Raw genomic sequence first — 24,488 nt, forward strand, 5'->3', positions numbered from 1 at the left:
ACCCTTGGGCCTGTCTGCAAGCAGAGGGTGTTGTTCCATCAAAAGGGGATTACCTTCAGCTGGCCACACCATTGTTTTCCAGTTGTTCAGTAACTGAGGGATCTCAAAGCTTGCTTTCATCTCTATCTTGCTTATAGTTTCTATAGGCTTTCTATAAGTTTCTTTTACCAAGCAATCATACTTATAAGGCTTTCCTGTTTCACCTTCCCCAACAACTCTGCTGTCCCTCCGGGTGCTCCTTTGCTGTCCCGTGTCCCCAGGCAGTGGGTGGCAGGGTGAACCTCTCTGTGGCCACACTCAGACATGTAAATGATGCACACACCTGCGGGCACAGCCTGCTCTGCATCTCTGCCATTGCTCCAGCTCTGTGCTAGGACCGAGCCATTTCCCTCCTCCTTTCTCCCTTCACACTCAGAAGGGGAAGCACAGAAGCCCCCAGATCCTCTGGGCACAGCCCTGGGAGTCAGACACAGAACCTGGCAGCCAGCCTGGGGGAAAGCTCACCCTGCTGTGCTGGGTGCAGGGTGAACACACAGCCTTTGGCCCCGGATTTACAGCCCTGCCGTGCCCAGCCTGGAGGGGTGACTGATCCCCTGTGTGTGTGATGAGATTTTATTGGGAGATAAAACTGATTTGATTTTACTGGGAATAAACCTGACTGACCCCAGGAACCCCTCCCCAGTGCAGCCCCGGGGGTGTGAGGGGCCGTTCCCTCCAGCCCCGCAGTAGGGAGGGGGCAGTGCTTGGCTTTGGCACAGCTTTGGTGGCACCGCTGAGCCCTGGGGTGCAGAAAGGGGGGATGTGGGGTGCAGGGGGGTGCTGGGGGCGGGGGACACCGGGTACGGGTCTGGGGGGGATGCTGGGGGTATGTGGGGGATGCAGGGGTGAGTGGGAGATGCCAGGGGTGAGTGGGGGATGCAGGGGTGATTTTGGATGTGGAGGATGCTGGGGGTGTGTCTGTGTTAATTCTGGTTACGGGGGGTTCTGTCTGCGTGCCCGTGGGTGACTCCGGGTGTGGAGGCTCCGTTTGTGTCCTCCTGTCTGTGTGTGTCCTGTGTCCGTTCATGTCCCTGTGTCCGTGTATGTTCCCCTGTCCGTTTGTGTCCCACTGTCTGTCATGTCCCCCTGTCCATTCTCATCCCCGTGTCCGTGTGTGTCCCCGTGTCCGTCCCTTTGTCCGTGTGTGCGTCCCCATATCTGTGTGGGTCCTCTGTCCTTGTGAATCCCCCTGTCCATTCGTGTCCCCCTGTCCGTGTGTATCCCCGTGTCCATGTGTGTCCCCCTGACCGTTCGTGTCCCTTTGTTCTTTCGTGTCCCGTTTTCCGTGTGTGTCCCCTGTCCTGGTGTATCCCCCTGTCCGTTCGTGTCCCCCTGTCCGTGTGTGTTCCCCCGACCGTTCGTGTCCCTCTGTTCGTTCGTGTCCCGTTTTCCGTGTGTGTCCCCGTGTCCATGTGTCCCCCTGTCTGTGGTGTGTCCCTGTCCATGTGTGTCCCCCTGTCCATTCGTGTCCCCGTGTCCATGTGTGTCCTCCTGTCCATGTATGTCCCCCTGTCCGTGTGTGTGTCCCTGTGTCCCTGTGTGCCTCCGTATCCGTCCGTGTCCCCCTGTCCGTTCGCTGTGCCACCTCTGCAGTACCAGTTCCCGCCTGCCAGGGGGCGCTGTCGGCGGGCGCTGCGCTGCGGCGCGGGGCGTGGCTCCGGCAGGGCGTGGCCGGGGCGTGGCCGATGACGCAGCTCCCAAGCCCCGCCCCGGTCAGCTGAGCGCGCCGCACCGCCCCCCCCGCGGCCCCCCGACCCCCCCACCACCATCCTCCTCCTCCTCCTCCTCCCTCCGCCCTCCGCATCCCCGCGCCGCCACCCGCAGCCTCGCCCGGCCGTGCGCGCCCCTGGGTGCCCCCCGAACCCCCCCGGCACCGAGCCATGGCCCCCATCGGACTCAAGGCTGTGGTGGGAGAGAGTAAGATCCGCGCCCCCCCGCGGGGTTCGGGCTGGGGGGCAGCGCCGGGAAGCGGCGGGGGCGGGGGGGCTGCCCCGGCCGGGGTGGGGTGCGGTGGGGTGGGGGGGATGCTGCGGATGCGCAATACGGACCCTCGGGGATGGGGGGGGGGACACACGGGACACCCCCGTGGGGACACGCGGGGGTCGTGCGCTCGGGGGGCCGGGGGTGCTGTCACCTTCCGGGCTGTGTTTGTGGAATTTTTGCGGGTGTTTGGGGTTTTTCTGCAGTGCTGGGGGAGGGGGGGGATTGGTGACGGGGCGGCGGTGGAGAAGCGGCGGGGGGGGGACAAGGAAGCCGGAGACGTTCGAGCCCCCCTCGGGTTTATCCCCCCTCGGTTTTATCCCCGCTGTGGTCCCCAATCCCCCAAAGGGCCTAGGGGGGGCACAGAGGGGTGCAGACCCCCCCAAACCCTCCCCCAGCGCAGCGCCAGGCCGGGCCCTCCCGCTTTGTCTGCAGCAAATCCCGCTCAAACGCTGGGCTGTATTGCATTATTATGATTATTATTTTTATTATTCCTGTCATTATTATTATTATTTTCGCGGGTGTGCCTTTGCTGTCGCACCCTGGGGGTGCCCCTGTGTGTGTCCCCCCTCCCGGGGCATCCCTTGCCCGGGGGTCCCGCTCCGTTCCCGGCCGGATCTCGCCGGGAGCCGCGGGGGGGGCCCGGCCCCATCGGCCCCGGCTCCGCTTCCTCCTTCCCGGCTGTGCAAGGCGATATTTCCCCGGGGGGAAACGAAGGGGGGCAGCTTGTTCTCCAAAAACACCCGAGGCTGGAGCAGCAAGGAGGGGCGCTCCTTTCCCCGGGGCGAAATTAAAGCGAAAAAACTCCGCATTATAGAGAAAAAAAAAAAAAGGAGAAAATGAAAGGGCAGGAACCGGTGGGAACTTCCCCCCGCAGCCATGAGCCTTCCTCCTCCTCCTCCTCCTCCCCGCCTCTCGCAGGGTTTATTTCCGTGGCACCGTGGCCGGCCGCGGCCGGATCCGGGTGTTTTTTTGGGGTTTTTCGCTGTTTTTGGGGGTGTTTTTGGCGTTTTAGCCAGCCGTGCCCGTGGCCGTCCCCCGCCCTCCCGCGGGCGCTGCGGATGGCGCGGCCGGGCCGGTGTGGTGTGATCGGGTGGGTGGCGATGGCCGGGGGGGACACGAGGGGGATCCCCGGGGGTGCGTGGCTGTGTCACCCCCCCGGTGTCACCTGCCGGTGTCACCTGCCCGCAGGGATGGGGCTGCGAGCCCAAAATGGACGGGAGAGGCAGGGCAGTGTCCCGGTGGGGCTGTGCTGCAGGAGCAGCGATGGGGAAGGGGCTTTGCTGGGCTGTATCAGGAGGGGACAGGGCTGTCCCCAGCCGGGGGGGGATGGCAAAGGGGTGGTCAGACCCCCGGCAGGGCCGGAGAGGGGACAGAGACCAGCGCCACTGCGTGTCCCCTATTCCCATTCATTGTCTGCGCTGGGCGACAGCACAGCCACACAGACACACACACAGAGGTTCCAGGCAGCATCAGGGAAATCTGACTTAATCCTCCCCTTCAGGGTTTAGTGACAAACCGCTCCGTTCTCTCCCTGCAAACATCGTTCCCGGCTGGCAATGGTGATGTGGAGCCGGGCAGCCGGGCTGGGGACGCGTGGGTGGCTGCGAGGGGGGAGCCGCGCTTGTGCATCAGAAATGCTGCAGAGCAGCGAGGGTGGCACCGGGGGGGCACCCCGGGGTCCCCACGGGGATCTGGGTGCTCCTCAGCCCCCCTGGGGAGCTCTGGGCTCGCTGCATCAGCCTGCCTTGGGGGCTGGATGCTGAGATGCTCCCCCAGAGTTGAGCAGGGTCCCCAGCTCGCTGTCCCTGGGCACTGCACGAGGGTTCCTGGGCTGCGCCAGCCTGGCACTCCCCGGAGGATTTCCTGCAGGAGATGTTTGCTCTTGAGGAGCTTGAGAGCCAAGCCTGGGGCTGACCCTGAGGCAGGACATGTCCTGTGGGCTGCTTTTCCAGCAGGAAGGGATGGATGGATGGACGGATGGATGGATGGATGGATGGATGGAGGGATGGGGAGGATGCTGCCGTGTTGCCATGGCTCGCTCCGCCAGCCCCCCCTCCCGAGCTGCATTCTGCCCTGGCTTCCCTCCAGACCCGGATTATTCCTCTGACCAGCTGGTGCCATAACAGGACGGGGTTTGGAGGCCTCTGATGAGGTTGGAGGTGGCAGGCAGGGGGAGAGGTGGCCCAGGGCGGCAGGAGGAAAGGGCAGAAGCAGATTGTCACCCCCAGATCTGTGGGCTGTGTGCTGGGGGTGTCCCTGCACCTTCCTGAGGTGTCCAGCCGTGGTGACTGCATCCTCCTGCGCTGGCTGTTGTCTGCACAGCCCTGGAGCTGAGTGTGCTTGTCCCCAGAGGTGATGCCTGAGGAGCAGCTCCTCCTGCTGTGTCGCTGTCCCCTCCCAGGGAGAGCTGGCCCCTCTGCCCTGGTGCTGGTTGGGAAAAACTCACCTGAGAGTGGCAGCTCTGAGGGCACCCATCCCCAAATCTGCATCTGACCCCCAACTGCTCAGACCTCCCCAAATCTTCATCTGACCCTCCCATTGAAGGGACATCATCCCAAATCTTCACTTGACCCCCAACTGCAGGGACATCTTCCCAAATGTTCGTCTGACCCCCAACTGCACAAACATCATCCCCAAATTTTCACTTGACCCTCCCATTGCAGGGATGTCATCCCAAATCTTCATGTGACCCCCAACTGCTCAGACACCCCCAAATATTCACTTGCCCCTCAACTGCAGGGATACCATCCCCAAATCTTCCTTGACTCCCAGTTGCACAGACATCATTCCCAAATCTTCACTGACCCCCCTATTGCAGGGACATCATCCTCAAATGTTCGCTGATCCCCCAACTGCTCAGACATCCCCAAATCTTCACTGACCTTCCCATTGCAGGGACATCATGCCCATATCTTCACCTGACCCCAGACTGCATAGACATCATTCCCAAATCTTCAGTGACCCCCAGCTACTCCGACATCGTCCCCAGATGTTCACCTGACCCTCCCATTGCAGGGACATCATCCCCAAATCTTCACCTCTCTCACTGATGCACATCTCTCCAAACCTCTTGTGCCCCTTGGATCTTCTCAGGGCCAGTTCCCCTGCCCAGCCCAGTGGTGGCTGTCCTGCAGCAGCCTGCAGTGAGGAGGAGGAGGCTGGTTTTACTTCACTGAAGTGTCAGCAGCCAGGAGAGACGGGCCCTGCTGCAGGGGTGACACCTGTGCAGCGCCTGCCACCGCTCTGGGCTGGCACAGGACACCAGGACACACAGCTGGATGTGATTCCATGGTGGATCCAAACCCCTGCAGCCCTTCAGCCTCCCCAAAGGCTCCTTTGGCTGTCGTGGGCAGGAGGAGCCCTGGGATAAGGAAGCACTTTGCAGAGGCAGCAGGAAAACACCTTTCCCCCAGGGCACCAGGTGATCCTCCCACGGGGCAGCCTCACCTGCCCAGCCTCCCCCAGAGCTCACCTGTGCCCCGTGCCTCCTGCCAGGGCTGTGCCCACGGGCAAATCCTGCCTGGACACTGCCCAGTGTCACTGCGTGTCCCCAGCTGGGCCTCTCCAGGGTCCAGCCCTGCCTGGGGATGACTCAGGGATCAGGCTTGGGTTGTGCTGCACCTGCAAGGGCAGGGCTGGGGCTGCTGCCAGCCTGGGCCACAGCCTGGTGCCTGACCCAGCCTGGCTCTTTGGGGCACCTTGCAGCCCCTGCTGGGCACAGGGGGCCATGGAGGGTCAGATGCTGCTCGTGGAGGATGTTCTGAGCCTGTCTCAGTGCCCAGGGCATCCAGAAGGGTCAGATGCTGCTTGTGGAGGATGTTCTGAGCCTCAGTGCCCACAGGACGTGCCTGCTGTGCCAGGCAGAGAGGAAGAGGAGGCAGCAAAGGGCACAGGGATCATTGCAGGGGTGGCCCTGGCATCCTCTTGCCTGCACAGGGCACAGCTGTGGCCTCAGAGGGTGGGTGGGTGAGGAGCAGGAGGTCTCTGCACCCTGGCCCCACCATGAGTGGGAGCAGAACCTGAGTCCAGTGGTTCCCTGAGCACCCCATCCTCCCAATTCCTGCATTGCAGGAGTGCCAGCCTGGTGTGTGGGTACAGCAATGGGCACAGCTGGGGCTGCAATTCTGTCACCAGGCTCTGTCTCACCTCTGGTGTTGGCTCGAAGTGGAAAAGCTTGAAAAAATCCTTGTAAAACTCAGCATTCACCATGTCAAGCATTGCAGAACAATTTCAGTCTCCAGAGCACAGTGTGCACCAGGAGCTGAGAAACTCCTGCCCATATGTGCCATGGAAGGTGACCAAGAGTGACAAACCTGAGTTTGGCAGGACTGCACCCACCCACCATGTGCAGGAAGGTTAAAAAAGCCACCAGTGGAGAGGATTTGGACTCTTTCCTTTTAGAAAGGAAAAAAGAAGTGAGGTCTGTGTCTGATTGCTCTGCACCTCTTGGAGAAAGCGGCCCAGGAGAGATTCCTTCCTCCTTCCCACAGAATCAACACTTTGCAGAGGAGAATCATCACCATCACAAGGCTCTTGGTCTCACGCTGAGGAGCAGATGCTGCTCCCTCCAACTCACAGTGCGGGGAGGGAGCTTGGCTCTGGAGAGTGCAAAAATAGAGCAGGGCTGAAGGTGCTGCAATCTGTGGGCTCCCACATCGCCCAGGATGGGAGAGAACCTTGGGGATGTGCTCACACCTGTGCTGGAGGGGCTTTTGTGGAGCCCATCAGATGGGTCAGGGAGCAGCAAGGACCACTCAGCCACATGCCAGCTACCCTCCAGCCTGTCCTGCTGTCCCTGAGGGACAGGAGACCAGCCCAGCTTGGATTCCAACCACAATTTGTTGGTGTTTTCCTCCGTTTTGGCTCAAGGCAGAGAGAAGAATGAGCTCAGAAAGTCGTGGCCACACAGAGGAATGTGGGGTCACCTCCCCTCAGGGACACTGTGACACCCCTGGGCATTGAAGCACCACAGCCAGGGACAACATCTGCTGGGGATGGAAACATCTGGAGCAAGAGGACACGTGCTGGTGAAGGGCGGTGCCTTCAGCAGGGACCTGAAGGGCTCTGGGTCATTGATTGTACCCAAACTGGGAAACTCTGCTCAGCTCCCAGATCCTTGTGCTGACCCAGGGAAATTGTCTGGAGTTGCCACAGAATATCCTGAGCTGTAAAGGACCCATAAGGATCAGCAGAATCCAGCTCTGGCCCTACAGGACACCCCAACCATCACCCTGTGCCTGGTCCTGCAGTGGAAACCTCGTGGATGTTCCTCTGTTTCTGCAGGGCACTCAGAGGGCTCATGGGTGTGATCATGCATTTCATTTCCCTTTTTCACTTCTGGCTGTGTTACTCAACTTTTACAGAGTTCAAGAGCTCCAGGTCTCCATCCTCCTCCTCCTCCCTGGGCTGTGCAGCTCTCCCAGGGCTTTGCCCAGCAGGGATGAATGTGGGCACCCTTCATGAGAGCAGTGCAGACAGGAAAAGGAGGAGTTAAACACATGGCTGGGACCAATCCCTGCATTCCTGGGTGAGAAATGTGTCCTCCAGGAAGGCTGAGGGCTTCCAGGCATAATCCAGTGGGGAAAATGGGTGTTCAGGACCTGGGCTGCTGAAGGGGAGGTGTTTGAGACTTGTTTGGCTTTTGGGCACAGCAGTGGCCAGACTCAGGTCATCCCTTGGATGGTTCTTAGCCATGCTGGGGGACATCAGCTGGGCTTTGTCTCCTCTCAGTGATCCCATGTGCTGGTGGCTGTGTAGGGCCGTTCCTGCCACCCTGAGCTCCCTGTGCCTGTTTTATTTGGGGTGGCACCTGCAGAGCCCAGCTGGGGCTGTTGGAGCTGGGGACGTGCTCCACTCCGTGCTTGGATCAGTGCAGCGTTCACACTGGCTTGAGCAATGAGTTAATGAAGCTGCACAAATGCAGTTGCCAGGCCAACCCAAAGCCAAACGTGTCCGTCTGGAGATGCAGCCTGACAGCTTTTTGGGAGAAGTGGCACTCCAGCAAACCTCACCCTGATCCCATGGAGTCATGGGTTTCCAGCTCTCCAGAGCTGCCCTGGGATTTGGGATCCCTCTTGAGTTTCTGTGGTTGAGATGATTTTCAAGGGATTAGAAAGTTGGGGTTTTTTTAGTTTTGAGACTGAAGAAGAAGTTGAGATTTGTTGGTTTTGCTTTTTAAGGTTGTTTATTTTTTCTTATCTATCACATTCTTTCTCTGACCTGCTGAGACCCAGCAGGTTGGGTTGTGGCACAGTCCCTGCCCTTGGGGTGGTGTTAGCTTTTTATGTTAAGAACTACGTGTACTTTATTTACAATAATTTTCTAATACTTATCACTTACGTTAGACAGCTTGTCTTTTCTCTAAACCAATCAAAAAATGTCACCATCACAGCAGAAGATGGAGGACAAAAAGAAGGAGAAGGACAGGACACACCTAAATTCTTCCATCTTGCTTCTTGAACTTCCATTCTAAAACTCTAAAATTCTGCTTTTTCACCCTATGACAAATTCACTATCATTCTACTCAAACCCCTGTGGCTTGTAACTCCTCACACAAAATTGGTAATTGTTTCCATGGACATCCCAAAATAAGTCCATCTCTTGGGGCATTATAAAAAGGGTCAATCTCTTGGGGCATCATAAAAAGGGAACCCCAAAATGGATCCATCTCTTGGGGCATCCCAAAATGGGTCCATTTCTTGGGGCATCATAAAAAGGGTTAATCTCCTGGAGAACCCCAACATGGATCCATCTCTTGGAGAACCCCAGATGGGTCCATCTCTTGAGGAGCCCCAACATGGATCCATCTCTTGGGGAACCCCAGATAGGTCCATCTCTTGGGGACACAGCTTTGTTGGCGTGGCAGAGATGCTCCCTCCTTGCCCAGCTCCAGTGGGACACGTAGGGCTGCCTCAGTTTCCATAGGGCAGAGCTGGGGCAAGGTCAGGATACAATAACATGGGATAAACCTCTTGGAGGGATGGATGGGCTCAAGTCCTACTAGGCCAGCATGTCACCTGCTTGGGAATGCTTGTGTCACCCTGAAACGAGCCTGGGTGTCCATGACACCTGTCTGGTGTTTCTTTGAGGGCCATACTGCGCCAGGGGTTCTCCATTCACAGCAGAAGTGTCCTGACCCCTGTGCTTTACTGGGATGGAGGTTGTGGAGTGGGATGGAGCTGATGGGATAGGATGGGATGGGATGGGATGGGATGGTGGAGCTGATCTTTGGTGCTGGAGGAGGATCCAGAGCTGTCTGTATTCCCTGTTCTTGGGAGGAATTGTCATTAAAATTCTTTCAGTCTGAAGGAAGCAGATGTGATGTGGAAGGTACAGACCAGTCAAGTGTTGGAGGCACTGGATGAGATGCTCATGTGGATTTTTATTCCCCCCTGAAACCTGGTTTTATCTCCAAGATGAAACACTTGGCTGTCAGCATCATCAGCTGATGTTAGAGCCTAAAAACCCTTTCTGGCCAGATGTTTGAGAACATGGACAGCAACATCTGGCCAGCTGATGTGGAGTGAGAGATCAGCACTTCTCTCATTTCCCCTGGGAGTGCAGAGCACTCTTCCCTGAGCTGGGGTTCAGTGGCTGCTGCAGGGACACCAGGAGGGGAAGTTCATGGCCACATCTCCCTAAATGTGACACCAGTCTCCAGCTTTTGCTGGACTTTGTGCCCTTTGGCAGGACCCTGGAGCTCTCTGGAGGATGCTCTGTGGATCTGCCTCTTTCCTGACCCTGCCTGGGCTCAGAAGAGCCAAAATTTTGTGGAGAAGCCAAAATTTGGAGTCAGATCTGACCCATGGTCAGGGCAGGAGAGGACATCAGTGTAGGGAATGAGTGTGCCCAGGGACCAGGGATTTAGGGACTGACACCCTAAACCTACCAAGCTCAGAGAAGCTGCCCTTTGAGGTGCCCAGCTGCTGCTCTGAGGCCCATCCTGGTTCCAGGGTGGGGCTGGGGATGTGACAGCGCTTTGTGCAGCCAGGCAGATGCTCCCCCCTCAAACATCCTCCATCCATCCAGCCCAGCCCTGTGCAAGAGGGACAGGGTGTTCCCACAGGAGGGACAGGGTGTTCCACAGAGCCACAATGTCCCTGCAGCCAGGACATGCTGGGGGAGCTGAGGCAGCATTTTGGGAGCCTTTTTTGGGATCTCCTGCCCTTGGGCTCTCTTCCCTCATGGGAACACCATCCCCTGGGCCACAGGATGCTCCTCCCAGCCTCCTTCTGTCCTTCCTTCCTTGTCCTTCCTTCCTTCCCCAGCTGGATTTGCATTGCAGGGAGGGACAGGAATTCTTGCTGGCAGCTGCTTTCTGCTGAGCCCTTCCATGGTGCTCCAGCAGGGCCCCTGGGCTGTACTGGGATGGAACTATGGGATGGGATGGGATGGGATGGAGCTGATGGGATGGGGTGAGGATGGAATGATGATTGAGCCTGTGGGATGAGATGGAGCTGATGGAATCGGATGAGGATGAAGCAAATGGGATGATGATGGAGCCTGTGGGAGGAAGATGAAGCCGATGGGATGGGGATGGAGCTGATGGGATGGGGTGAAGATGGAGCCTGTGGGATGAAGGTGATGATGGAGCTGATGGGATGGAGCTGATGGGTGAGAGGAGGATGGAGCTGATGGGATGATGGAGCCTGCTGGATGGGATGGGACAAGGTTGGAGCTGATGGGATGAGGATGGAGCCTGTGGGGATTGGATGAGGATGGAGCTGATGGGATGATGGTGATGGAGCCTCAGTGCTGCCCTGCAGACAGTGCTGTTGTTGCTGGATGCTCGCTCTGGGGCGGGAGCCAAGTGAGCAATGGCAGGAGGAGCAGGGATGAGCTGGCACAGCTCCTTGCCAGCTGTGCCCTGCTGTCACAGGGAGCAGCACTGGGGTGCACGGGCAGCCCTCAGTGCCAGCTCCTGCCCACACAGAACCATCCCTGCTGCAGCTGGTGGCTGCAGGTGGGCAGCACACAGGGGCACAGGCAGCAGCTCTGCCTGCCTAGTTCAGGTACCCAGGTACCCTCCATCCCCTCTCCCAGCCCAGAGCTGTCCTGTGTCCCCTCTCCCCATGGGGAGGCCAAAGGATGTGACCAAGGGCAGGGCCAGTGTCCCATGGGGCTCCCTGCAGGCAGATTTAGTTATTTATGTATTAAGGGCACCTTTGGGCAGGAAAGGTGATGGATGTGCATTCCTACCTTGCAGTGGTAGGAATGGCTGTTTGCTCCAGGTTTTGCAGCAGGACAGACAGACAGCCAGCAGCACTCAGAGGCTCCTGTGTTACCCTGTTGGCACCAGTGCCAGCTCTGGACCCTGCTGGGCTTTACCCAGGGAAGCAGCACCCTTGGGCTGACCCACAGGGGAGGCTCCCAGGGCTGAGGCTGGCAGGGTGACACCCTCACACCTCTGGTTTCTAGTTCAGAGATGTTCCTTAACTGGCTTTGTATTGGGCATTTCCATCCCTGCCCCTGGCACCAGGGGCTCAGAGCAAACCCTGCAGGGATGAAATCTTGAAATCCAGGGGAAATGCTGTGTGAGGAGTTGGCACTGACTCCTTTCCTCAGGTTTAGCTCTCTGAGGGACAGAGGTTCACACACCAGGGTCAGAGGGGACCTGCAGCGTTTGGGGGGCACCTCTGTCCCCCAAAACTGATGTTTGGGCAGCACTGGCAGCAGGGCAAGGCTTGAACCCCAATTCCTGCAACCCAACCCCAAAGGTTGTCCCACTGCCACTTGCTCATGTCCCTGAACTGTCCCAGGGGGCTGAGCAGGAGCAGGGGAATTTGGGGTGGGTGCTCCTGGGGTGCTGCTGTCCTGCCTGGTTGCATAAGCCCAGCAGCCACGGGAGGTGAAATGGGATTGTGAGGGATTACAAGGAACAGGCTCAGGCCGCTTGATTCTTGTTTCTAAAAGGAGCTCTTAAGCTGCTGTTGTTTTCCCAGCACTTTGGATTAGGGCTGAACCTCGTGGGGCTCCCCAGAGGGACCCCCCAGCCAGCCTGGGGTCTGTCTGTGAGGTCCAAGCACGACAGAAAACAGGGCTGGGGGGTGACCACCCCTTCCTGGGCACCCCAAAACCACCCCCATCCCCTCCTCCATCCCCATTTAAGGCACAGTGTGAGTGGCACAGCGTGACCCTGTGCAGAGGTGGGGGTTTGGTGCCCCCAGTGCAGCCCTTGGGGTGCTGTAGGAGGGACTCTGGGGTCTCACCATTGCCCACATTCCCTTTCTTTCAGAGATTATGCACGATGTGATCCGGAAAGTGAAGAAGAAGGGGGAATGGAAGGTGAGCACTGAACCGAGGGAGGGCCAGGAGGGGAGGAAGCGGGGAAGGGGCAGGGTGGGGAGGGTCCTGCTGTGCCCCCAGCTCTTGGGGTGCCCACAGGGTGCTCAGAGAGTGCTCAGGGTGCTCTCCTGTCCCCAGGTGCTGGTGGTGGACCAGCTGAGCATGCGCATGCTCTCGTCCTGCTGCAAGATGACCGACATCATGACAGAGGGCATCACCAGTGAGTTCCCCCTCCTGCCTCCACATTCCCTGTGGGAAGGGCCAAATCTCCCTGGGCACACCAGGACACCCACAAAGGCATCTCCAGGCTGGCACAGGGAGGTTGGCACAGCCCCAGCCCTATCCCACATGGGATGGAGCCACTCTGCCTCCCATGGATGGTTCCTGGTGCCAGGCTGGAGTTCCACAGGTGCCTCCTTGCCTGCTGGGGCTGGAGCAGCTAGAACACTTTGTCTCCTGACAGCCCTTCAGTTCGAGGAGGGGACCAGGTGTTGATTTTTATCAGCCTGATAATGAAATAGCTCCCTGCAACACCTGGGAAGGAGAAGGAAATGCCAGCCTGGATCTGGGAGGTGCTGGGGATGGTGGGGTTTTGTCTGGGACAGCAGAGCTCAGGTGAAGGGGGATAAACCAAAGGAACAGGAGCACTGACACATCCCCTGGGACCTGGCCAGGTGCCCACACCCACAGCTCCAGCAGGGCAGGGATGGGGTTGGGTGGGCAGGACGAGTGGCTGGGGGTGTTTTGGATATGGAGGGGCTTCCATGGGGTATCCAGTGGCTGTGGGGTATCCAGCCACCACGGGGTGTCCAGCATGGCTGAGTTCCCTGCCCTCAGCCCCCCTGCCCTGATCCCTGATCCCTGCTCTCCCCCCAAGTTGTGGAAGACATCAACAAGCGCCGGGAGCCGCTGCCCAGCCTGGAGGCCGTGTACCTCATCACCCCCTCCGAGAAGGTGAGTGCCTGAGGGCACAGGGACAGGGTGAAGGTGAGGTCTGGCACGGGCAGCTGTGCCCATGGGGAGCATCCTGGCTCAGTGGTCTCGGGTTGCTGTTGTTAATTGCTGCCCCAAGATGTGCAGGGTGTCTCTGCTTCAGCCCGCGCAACTGAAGAACGAGTCTGGACTCTTTGCTTTTTGGTCTTGAGGCTGTTTATTAATTCTTATCTATAAAATTTTCTTTCTGCTCAGCAGGGCAGCCACAGGCACTCTGTGTTGTCCTTTTATACTACAAACTACCTATAACATATTTACACTTAATTCCCAATACCTATCACCTATGTTAGACAGTGCACTTCTACTCTAAACCAATCCCAAAGTGCCAACAGCACTGCAGAAAATGGAGAACAAGAAGAAGAAGGAGAAAGGCTGGACATGCCCAAGTCCCTCCATCTTGTCCCCATAACCTCCATACCAAAAATCCTAAAATCTACATTGTCACCCTGTGATCATTTTATTATTACACCATTCAAATCTGTGTGACTTTCAGGCCCTCATACAAAGCTGGTAACTCACTCCAAGGGTCAAAATCAAATCCCCAGGTGTTCTGGGCTGTGTGCCAGGGTCTCCAAGCACCCTGGCGGGGTCCTTGGCAACTCTGGACGCCCAGAGGGATGCACTGAGTTCTGACACAGTGGTGCCAGCAGGGTGGTGGGATGGAGGTGCAGAGCCTGCCCTGAGCAGGAGGGAGGCTCACAGTGCCACCCTGCCCAGCCCAGCTGCTCCCTCTCTCTTCCAGTCTATCCACTCCCTCATCAATGACTTCAAGGATCCCCCCACCTCCAAGTACAGAGCTGCCCACGTCTTCTTCACTGACTGTGAGTACCCAGAGGGCTGGGGAGGGGTGAGGGCTGAGGGATGGAGAGATGCTGAGCACCTCCCTCCTCCTCCTCCCTCCCTCACAGCCTGTCCTGACGCCCTGTTCAACGAGCTGGTGAAATCCCGCGCTGCCAAGGTCATCAAAACCCTGACTGAGATCAACATTGCCTTCCTCCCCTCCGAGTCCCAGGTGAGCCTGGGCTGGGCTGGGGGACAGCTGGGGGGGGCTCCAGGTCCCTGTGCAGCCCACAGGGTTTGTGTAACCCCCAGCTGGCTCCTTGCTCCCTCCCTGTCTCCTCAGATGCCTTCCCAGGCTGATCCCAGGGGGATTTAGAGGGTGCTGTGCCTTGGCCCCATGCCCACAGCTGTGCTGGCCAGCTCTGCCACCAGCCAGGGGCACCAGGGAGCTGGCCCTGGGCTGTGACCGTGTTCACAGGGGTCTCAGGATGAGGGAAGAGATGAGGATCTGACTCCATGTTTCAGAAGGCTGATTTATTATTTTATGATATGCATTACATTAAAACTATACTAAAATAATAGAAGAAAAGGTTTCATCTCGGAAGGCTGGCTAAGCCAAGAATAGAATGGAATGATAACAAAGGTTTGTGGCTTGGCCAGAGAATCTGACTGTGATTGGCCATTAATTCCAAATATCCACATGAGCCAATCACAGATGCACCTGTTGCATTCCACAGCAGCAGATAATCATTGTTTACATTTTGTTCTGAGGTCTCACAGCTTCTCAGGAGGAAAAATCCTAAGGAAAGGATTTTCATGAAAAGGTGTCTATGACACTGGGCCATCTGCCCCTGCTGGGGACAAAGGGACCAGGGGCCAGACCTGCTGGGTGCCATTAACCCTTCAATGCTCAGCATTCCTAGGGAGTGACCCCTGAACATCTTCACATGTTTTTTCTGGGGCTGGGGTGCAGTGTGTTTCTGCTTGGCCCCAGAGCTCTGTTTCCCTGTCTGGGAGGGGTCCTCTGTCTCCTCTGCTCAGCTGGGAGGGACGCATGGATAGGGATCCTACCATGGAGCTGGAGCTGGGAATTCTGAGGGATGCCCTGAGCATCTCTGAGCTCCAGCTGCCCCCAGGCTCAGCTGGGTCCATCTGGGCATGAATCTGGTTTCCAAACCCAGCTCTACAGCAGGCATCCCTCCCCTCTGACCTCCCTGCCTCTGCACCCCCAGGTTTATTCTCTGGATTCAGCTGACTCCTTCCAGAGCTTTTACAGCCCACACAAGGCCCAGATGAAGAACCCGATCCTGGAGCGCCTGGCAGAGCAGATTGCCACGCTCTGTGCCACCCTGAAGGAGTACCCAGCCGTGCGGTACCGCGGGTGAGGCCGGCTGGGCACCCAGGGGCAGGGACGGGGCCAGGATGGGCACCCAGGGCAGTGATGGGATCAGTGTGAGCACCTAGGGGCATGGATGGGATCAGTGTGGGCATCCAGGGGCATGAATGGGGCCAGGATGGGCATCCAGGGCCATGGATGGGATCAGTGTGGGCACCTAGGGGCAGGGATGGGGCAGTGTGGGCATCCAGGGGCAGGGATGAGGCAGTGTGGGGATCCATGGGCATGGGTGGGGCCAGTGTGGGCATTCATGGGCAGGGTGGGCATCCAGGGGCACGGATGGGATCAGCACGGGCATCCAGGGGCATGGTTGGGGCCAATGTGGGCATCCAGGGGCATGGATCAGTATGGGCATCCAGGGGCAGGGATGGGCCCAGGGTGGGCATCCAGGGCCATGAATGGGGCAGGTGTGGGCATCCAGGGGCAGGGATGGGATCAGTGTGGGCATCCAGGGGCAGGGATGGGGCAGTGTGGGCATCCAGGGGCAGGGATGGGGCTGCTGTGCCCAGTGCTGGTCAGAGCATGGGGTGGCATGGACAGACAGACAGCCATGCTCAGTGTAAACAGGCTCAGACTTGATCTGGGGAGCTGAGGGGGTTGAGACTGGAATCTTAAGTGGCATCAAGGCCACTTGAGGTGGGAGTGCACAACAAAACCTGCTGGGGTCCCTGCTCCCCTGTGGGCCAAGGATGCTGCACAGAGCACCCAACATCTACTCCCCATGCTGTGCCCTGTGGGGCTGACCTGTCCCCTGCCTCCCCAGGGATTACAAGGACAATGCCATGCTGGCACAGCTCATCCAGGACAAGCTGGATGCCTACAAGGCTGATGACCCCACCATGGGTGAGGTGAGCGCTGCTGGCGGTGGGGTGGGTGCTGGGGTGATGCTCCCTCCTGCAGTCCCATCAATCCCTGCCCTCTGGGGGGACCCCAGAGCAGCTGTGGGGCTGAGGGAGCCCCCAGGGCAGTGCTAATGGCACTGCTGTGCCCGCAGGGTCCAGACAAGGCTCGCTCCCAGCTGCTCATCCTGGACCGTGGCTTTGACCCCGCGTCGCCGGTGCTGCACGAGCTCACCTTCCAGGCCATGAGCTACGACCTGCTGCCCATCGAGAACGACGTCTACAAGTGAGTGCAGGGCACCCCCGCCCCTGTGACACCCCTGAGGGCAGTGCCAGAGCAGCAGCTGGGGGCTCAGCATCCCTGCATCCACTGGGTCCTGCATCCACTGGGTCCTCCATCCATTGGGTTCCTCATCCACTGGGTCCGGCATCCACTGGGTCCTGCATCCACTGGGTCCTGCATCCACTGGGTCCTGCATCCACTGGGTCCTGCATCCACTGGGTCCTGCATCCACTGGGTCCTGCATCCACTGGGTCCTCCATCCATTGGGTCCTCCATCCATTGGGTCCTCCATCTATTGGGTTCTCCATCTATTGGGTTCTCCATCCGTTGGGTTCCTCATCCATTGGGTTCTCCATCCATTGCCATCCTCTATCCATTAGATTTTCCATCAAGTTCTCCATCTATTGGGTTCCTCATCCATTGGGTTCCTCATCCATTGGGTTCCTCATCCCTTGGATTCCTCATCCCTTGGGTCCTGCATCCATTGAGTTCCCCATCCATTGAGTTCTCCATCTACTGGGTTCTCCATCCATTGCCATCCTCCACAAGGCCTCCATTGGGGACACCAGTGTTGCACTCTGGCAGCCTGGTGTGCAGGACAGGGCCTAAAAGGCTTTCCCACCCTTCATCCCTCAGCCCCTTCCCAACATTTAGGAGTTGAAGGGGTCCAAGAGGGGAAGAAGTCAATCCCAGTTGAAATCACTTTGCAGCTGGCACAGCCAGGAAGAGCCCTGGTGTCCCCTCATCTCCCCAAACCCAGCAGTGAGGGGGCTGTGTGTGCCCTCAGCTCTGTCCCCTGTGTGACACCCCTGTCCTCACCCCAGGTACGAGACCAGTGGCATTGGTGAGGCCCGGATCAAGGAGGTTCTGCTGGATGAGGATGACGACCTGTGGGTCACCCTGCGCCACAAACACATCGCCGAGGTGTCCCAGTGAGTGGCCCTGGGGGGGGACACTGCCCTGGCATTGTCACCCAGCCCTCTGTGAGGGACCCCTCCCCACTCACAGCTCTGCCCTCCTGCTTTTTGCAGGGAGGTGACCCGGTCCCTGAAGGAGTTTTCTTCCAGCAAGAGGATGAACACGGGTGACAAGGTGACCTGATGCAGCCACCCAGCTGGGGACAGGCTCAGCCACAGGCTGGCACCTGATGTGGTCTCCTGGGGACACTGTGCCAAAGGAGAAGGGTGGTCAGGTTCCTGGTAGGGGGAGATGGCTGTGGGATGCCAGGCCTACCCCTGGGGCTGGGAAATGGGGTGCTGTGGGGTGCTCTGCACCAGGGATCAGTTTGCTGGGAAATGGGGTGCTGTGGGAGAGCTCTGCACCAGGGATCAGTTTGCTGGGAAATGGGTTCTGTGGGAGAGTTCTGCACCAGGGATCAGTTTGCCCCCAGCACAGGGTCTGTGCACCTCCCTCAGCAGCTGCTCTGTCCCTGCTCCCTGAGTTGGCAGTGAGGGGACCCTGGTGGCAGTGAGGGCTGTAAAGGTGGCCAGGAGCTGCAAGGACCATTTGAGCCATAGCCAGGCACATGAGACTCCCAGAAGATCCTCAGGGGGTTTCTCCCCACCACAGCCCAGTTTGCAGAGCTGCACACCCCTCCTGCCTCAGCTTCAGGGGAGGAGAGCTGGCAGTGGCACATCAGGTGTCACCAAACCCCCATGGGGGCTCACATGGGGACAGAAGTCCTTGGCAGGGTCACCCCCTCCCTGCTGGTGGCCCCCAGGTCCCTGAGGGTGAGTGACCGTGTCCCCTTCCCTCACAGACCACCATGAGGGACCTGTCCCAGATGCTGAAGAAGATGCCACAGTACCAGAAGGAGCTCAGCAAGGTAAGGGGAGGGGACAGTGTGTGTTCAGTGACTGAGGGAGCAGGAGGTGGCAGCTGTCCCCTGGCATGGCTGGTGGCACAGGGACCCTGAGCTGCTGCCAGCCCTGCAGGGTGACCACTCTTGTGTCCCCAGTACTCCACCCACCTGCACCTGGCTGAGGACTGCATGAAGCACTACCAGGGCACTGTGGACAAGCTGTGCCGAGTTGAGCAGGTACCAAACACCTCCCCTCATTGCCATGGAACCATGGGGGTGCAGCTCCACCCTCCCAGCATGGAGTGGTGCTGAGCACGTGTTCCCTGCAGGACCTGGCCATGGGCACCGATGCTGAAGGTGAGAAGATCAAGGATCCCATGAGGGCCATTGTCCCCATCCTGCTGGATGGCAATGTCAGCACCTATGACAAGATCCGCATCATCCTGCTCTACATCTTCCTGAAGAACGGTGAGGACGTGTGGGCAGGCACAGCCAGGTCTGGCCAGGATAGTCCAGCTCTGCCTCCCTGACCAGGCTGAGTGTCCTGAGGTGGCAGCAGAGAGGGACTGTGTCCCCTCTGAGACATTCCTGAGGAGAACACCCCCTGTTGCATTGCCAGGGATCACCGAGGAGAACCTGAACAAGCTGATCCAGCACGCTCAGATCCCGGCAGAGGACAGCGAGATCATCACCAACATGGCCCACCTCGGGGTGCCCATCATCACAGACGTGAGTGTGCTCCTCCCCTGCCCCTGCCCCTTTGCCTTGTCCCCCTGGGGGTGTCCCTGGGGCTGTTCCTGGTGCTGCTGGGGCTCAGGGTGTCCCTGTGCTCTGCACCCAGTCCACGCTGCGCCGCCGGAGCAAGCCGGAGCGCAAGGAGCGCATCAGCGAGCAGACCTACCAGCTGTCCCGGTGGACCCCGGTGATCAAGGACATCATGGAGGTGAGCCAGCAGCCAGGACAGGCCTGGGGGCAGGGCAGGGGGTCACAGAGCCACCCAGGAAGGGACCAGCACAGAGCTGGGTGCTCCCAGCCCAGACCCTGACACCTCTTGGGATGCGCGTCCTCCAGGCTGCTCCTGCCTGCAGCTGCAGCACGGTTGGGATGTTTTGGGAGAATTTCCTGGCCCCAGATAGGGTGCACAGAATCACAGTTGGAAGGGATACCAAGGAACATCAAATCCAGCCCCTAGCCCTGCACAGGCACCCCAACAACCCCACCCTGGTGCTCCAGTTCTGGCAGGGAGGAACAGGAACACAGCCTGGGATTAAATCACTGCTTGTGGGGGGCAGGATCTGCACTTGCTGAAAAGGAATCTCAACTGGTGCTGCATGGACTGAGGGAATCAGAGTCCACAGAATATCCTGAGCTGGGAGGAACTGAAGGGATCCCCCAGCCCAGCCCCTGTCCCTGCCCAGCCCCCCCAGCAGCCCCACCCTGGGCACCCCTGGCAGCGCTGCCCAAAGGCTCCTGGAGCTCTGGCAGCCTCGGGGCCGTGCCCATTCCCTGGGCAGCCTGGGCAGTGCCAGCACCCTCTGGGGGCAGAGCCTTGCCCTGAGCTCCAGCCTGAGCTGCCCTGGCCCAGCCCCAGCCGTGCCCTGGCTCCTGTCCCTGGCCCAGAGCAGAGATGGGAGCTGCCCCTTCTCTTTCCCTCCCGAGGAAGTTTCACACTTCACTCAGGGAGAGGTGAAGACTGAGGTCTTCCCTCAGTCTCCGTGGCCCAAAGCAGGCTTGCCTGGCATCCCTGGATTACAAATGCAATAACAGGTGGTTGTGTGTGTGCCACCGTGGCCACCAAGGTTGGGTGGCGCTGTCAAGGCCCTGCCCATGTCCCAGCAGAGCCAGGGGACAGGCATGGCTCTGTACAGCTGGGTCTTTCCTCAGGAGCTGTCCCAGGAGCTCTGCACTGGGATAGCCTTGGCTCAGACCAGCAGAGCCACAGCTCCCTCGGGTCCCAAAAGCACAGAGCTCATGTTTTCCTTTGTCACACCACCCCCCTCACAGGGTGGCTTCACCCCCAGGACACCCCTCAGCCTCGCTCCGAGGACAGAGGGGCCTGCCCAGGGCAGCAGCACCTCAGCAAGGTGTCCCAGGTGACACTGACCCTGGGTGGCACTGACACTGGGTGACACTGACACTGGGTGACACTGAGGGTGCCTCATGCTGGAGCAGGATCCCATGGCTGGAACCTCCAGCTCAGCACCTGCTCCTGAGCTTTTCAGGAGAGAAATCCTAGGTTTAGCCCTGCAGAGGGGCTGTGGGGCCTGGAGCTGTGCCTGGCTCCTTGCTGACCCCAGGCCTGTGTCTGTCTTTCCCCAGGATGCCATTGATGACAAGCTGGACACCAAGCACTACCCGTACATCTCCACCCGCTCCTCCGCCTCCTTCAGCACCACTGCCGTCAGGTGGGTGCCCCTCTGCCCTCTCTGTGCCCACCTGGTTGCTGTCTGTGCCCACATAGTCACTGTCACCATCCATCCCACTCAGCCCGAGGGGGTGCAGCCAGCAGCAGCTCTAGGAGCTGCTCGGAGGGCATCCTGCCTCAGTTTCCCCTCAGGCACTTCATGTCTGCATTCCTTTGAGGCACTCAGTTTCCCTCCAGGCAGCCTGTGCCTCTGTATCCCTTTAGGAATCCCTTGGCTCAGTTTCCTTCAGGCACCCTGTGCCTCAGTTTCCCTTCAGGCACTCTATCTCCATTTTTCTTTAGTTATCCTGTGTGCCAGTTTCCCTACAGATATCCCGTGTCTCTGTTTCCCTTTGGGAATCCTGTGCCTTCACTTCCCTTCAGGCATCCCATTCCTCAGTTTCCCTTGGGATATCCCATTCCTCAGTTTCCTTGGAGTATCCCATTCCTCAATTTCCCACCAGACATCCTGTGCCTCAGTTTCCCTTTAGGAATCCTATGTCTCAGTCTCCCTTTAAGCACTCTATGCCTCACCTTTCCTTCATGCATCCCATACCTCCGTTTCCCCCATGGCATCCTGTGTCTCAGTTTCCCTCCAGTCATCCTGTGCTTCTGTTCCTTTGCAGGAATCCCATGCCTCAGTTTCCCTCTAGAAATCCCATTCCTCATTTTCCCTTTGGCCACAACATGCCTCAGTTTCCCTGTAGGATTCCCGTACTTCAGTTTCCCTTTAGGAATCCCATTCCTCATTTTCTCTTAGGACACAACATGCCTCAGTTTCCCTCCAGCCATCCTGTGCCTCAGTTTCCCTGTAGGAATCCCATACCTCGGTTTCCCTTTAGGAACCCCGTTCCTCATTTTCCCTTCAGACACAACATGCCTCAGTTTCCCTCCAGACATTCTGTGCCTCAGTTTCCCTGTAGGAGTCCCATGCCTTAATTTCCCTTTAGGAATTCCATTCCTCATTTTCCCTCTGGACACAGCATGCCTCAGTTTCTCTCCACGCATGCCGTGCCTCAGTTTCCCTCCAGCGACCCTGTGCCTCAGTTTCCCTCCCTGTAACAGCAAGCAGCACTCGTGGCTAGATCACTGGACTCACTGGACTGCTGTGACAGCAATGTCTGTATGACTTAACTGAGATGTGGTGCCCGTCCTTCACCCTCCTCTTCCTCTCCTCAGTGCCCGCTATGGCCACTGGCACAAGAACAAGGCCCCCGGCGAGTACCGGAGCGGGCCCCGCCTCATCATCTTCATCCTGGGCGGGGTGAGCATGAACGAGATGCGCTGCGCCTACGAGGTGACACAAGCCAGCGGCAAGTGGGAGGTGCTAATAGGTGAGTGCTGGCCCGGGCTGGCCCCTCCTGCTGGCTGCTCATCCCACTCCATCCCCAGTCCCCGGCTCCAGAGCCTGCGGGAGCTGGAGCTCTGCCGAAGGGTTTTCTCCGACATCTCTGGTCACCCCCTGTGTGTGCCCTCCTTCCCCATCGGGGTTGTGTCACTCCAAACATCCTCATTTTTGCTTCCATTTTTTCATGTCTCCTGGCTGGTCTTGTCTGAGCAGGGCTGGGTGAGAGAGGAGGTTTGGCAGCTCGGATTGCTCCTCGGTTTTGGAGGCATTACAGGAGGAAAAGTGCCAAATGAAGAGGGGCGCAAACAGGAACAAGGTTTTCCAGGGTCATGCAAGAGGGTCAGCTCCCATCTCTGCTCCCAGGGGAGCTGTGGGTGAGGCACACAGGACACAGTGGATGTTCTACCAGCAAGGAGCTGTTAGGTGCCTAAAATTCCTCAGGGAAGCACAGCTTGGATCCACACCCTGTAGGGCACAGGCAGGTGTCCTGTACCATCTGATCTGCTGCCTGGTGGAGCCTGTCCCCAGCATCTCTCCCGCTCCTTGGGAGCATTATCGCAGTCTCCATCCCCTCCTGCTGCCCCGGCTGTGTCCCTGTCACCGGACACCCATGCCAGCTCCATCCTGCCTGTCACCATCTCATCCTGCCTCTCTCCAGGGTCCATCCCCTGCATGCGCCTCCGAGCTCCGGGCTCCGCCTGCCTCCTTCCTCCTCTTCCTCCCCCCGGAGGCAGCTGGTGGTGGTGGTGGGGGAGCCTCGGCGCAGCCGTCAGCCCCGCTCTGTTCTCCTGCAGGTTCTACTCACATTCTCACTCCCACCAAATTTCTCATGGACCTGAGGCACCCCGACTTCAGGGACTCCACTAGGGTATCATTTGAGGATCAGGCTCCAGCAATGGAGTGAGCCAAAGAAACCAAGTAAAGGCAGCTTACTAATGAAAAAGAAACTCTTCCTCCCCGAAGGGTTTTCTTTGATTCTTCCATTCCTCTTTTTTTTAATTGTTGGTTTGGGGTCTGTTGGGTTCTCCGAGTAGAAAATGCTTGCGGTTCCTCCGACCAGGTGGAAGAGCATCCATCACCCCTCAGCCATGTCCCCTGGCCAGCTCCTTCATGCCATGAGCTCCCCCTCGCCAGGGCTGGAGGGGTCAGGGTCCTGCCCCATGGATGGGGGGACAGAGCTCCCAGATTCTGCCCTGGGAGCGGCTGGAGCGGGGCTGGGGGAGAGGGGCAGCAGTGCAGACCCCAGCACTCACCCTGGGCTGGGCACTGCTGGGACCCCCCAGCCCTGGGGTGCCCTGGGGCTGGAGTCCCACTCAGCTCAGGTTTGCTGTTGGATAGGCAGGAGCCTTGTGGTGTTGCAGACCCCCAGACCCTGCTCTGGGGTTCAGCTCCTGCTGGTTTCACCAGTGAGTGCCACCCCAGCATGCCCCGTGTGCTGGTCCCTGCAGTGCCAGAGAGGGCAGCACGGTGGGACCTCCACTGGCACCGTTCTGGGGGACCCCCAAACAAGGGGAGTTTTCCTTGTTTTCCTTGTCCCATCCCACCCTCCCGGCCACCTCTGTGTCCCCAGGATGCTCCGTGCAGATCGGGGGGCCTGGGGAAGGTCCCTCCATGCCGGCTGTCCCTGCACTCCACCCCTGCACACAGCAGTGCCTCCTGCAGTGACCCCAGTGCCACAGCCCCCCTGCACCGGCTCCTCCCGGCCCCTGCCTCATCCCGCCAGCTCCATCCCTCACCTCCATCCCTCCTCTTAGTCCTTTTCCCGTTCTCCATGCCCTCAGAGCCCTCCCCCTCCCCATAGACTGCATTTCCTCGCAAGCATTTCCAGCGGCGCGGGGCCGGCGCCGCCAGGTAAGGGGGACCCGGGACAGCGGGGACGGGCTGGGCTCCAAAGCCATCACTGATCCCCTTGCACCCCTTCTCCTCTGCTCCCACAGGGTCCACGCACATCCTCACCCCACAGAAACTGCTGGACACGCTGAAGAAACTCAATAAAACAGAGGAAGAGAGCAGCAGTTAAAAGGAAACGCTGTCACCACTCGATGCCGACCCACGTCCCCGCCGGGCGCCCGGCCCCGGGTGTCACCCTGCACCCTGTGGGCCCCAGCTTCTCTCTTGTTCTTGTGTTGATCCCCTCCTCTCCCCTCCCAGCGCCTCCCCCATCTCATTTTATCCACAGGGAGGGGATAACAGCCAAAAACAAAATAATATATATATATATATTAAGAAAATGGATGCATTGTGTTTAAGAGAAAAAGGAAAAAAAAAAAATCTATATATTTGTAGCTGCAGCTGTGGGAAGCGCCCAGGAGCTCATTGCTGAGTAACCATCTGCCCA

The 24,488-nt window shown here is 58.7% G+C and overlaps 1 protein-coding gene across 2 annotated transcripts; it reads left to right on the plus strand.

The window, feature by feature from the left end:
- Nucleotides 1-1,773: 1,773 nt before the first annotated feature.
- On the plus strand, nt 1,774-24,446 carry STXBP1 (syntaxin binding protein 1). 2 transcript variants are annotated; one of them, XM_074556655.1, is made up of 20 exons: nt 1,774-1,956; nt 12,257-12,306; nt 12,445-12,526; nt 13,184-13,260; nt 14,042-14,120; nt 14,208-14,311; nt 15,312-15,460; nt 16,239-16,323; nt 16,470-16,600; nt 17,422-17,529; nt 17,629-17,689; nt 18,357-18,422; nt 18,555-18,635; nt 18,728-18,866; nt 19,018-19,127; nt 19,240-19,341; nt 20,718-20,803; nt 21,982-22,136; nt 22,945-23,068; nt 24,088-24,446. In XM_074556655.1, exons 1-19 carry the CDS (start codon nt 1,920-1,922, stop codon nt 23,052-23,054), a joined length of 1,812 nt encoding a protein of 603 aa, XP_074412756.1. In that variant the 5' UTR covers nt 1,774-1,919; the 3' UTR covers nt 23,055-23,068; nt 24,088-24,446. The 2 variants fall into 2 exon arrangements, with proteins under 2 accessions (XP_074412756.1, XP_074412757.1); XM_074556656.1 differs by lacking the exon at nt 22,945-23,068 and having other exon boundaries at nt 1,775-1,956.
- Nucleotides 24,447-24,488: the final 42 nt, after the last annotated feature.

This window comes from Zonotrichia albicollis, chromosome 21, assembly GCF_047830755.1.
Source record: "Zonotrichia albicollis isolate bZonAlb1 chromosome 21, bZonAlb1.hap1, whole genome shotgun sequence".
Lineage (NCBI taxonomy): Eukaryota > Metazoa > Chordata > Aves > Passeriformes > Passerellidae > Zonotrichia > Zonotrichia albicollis.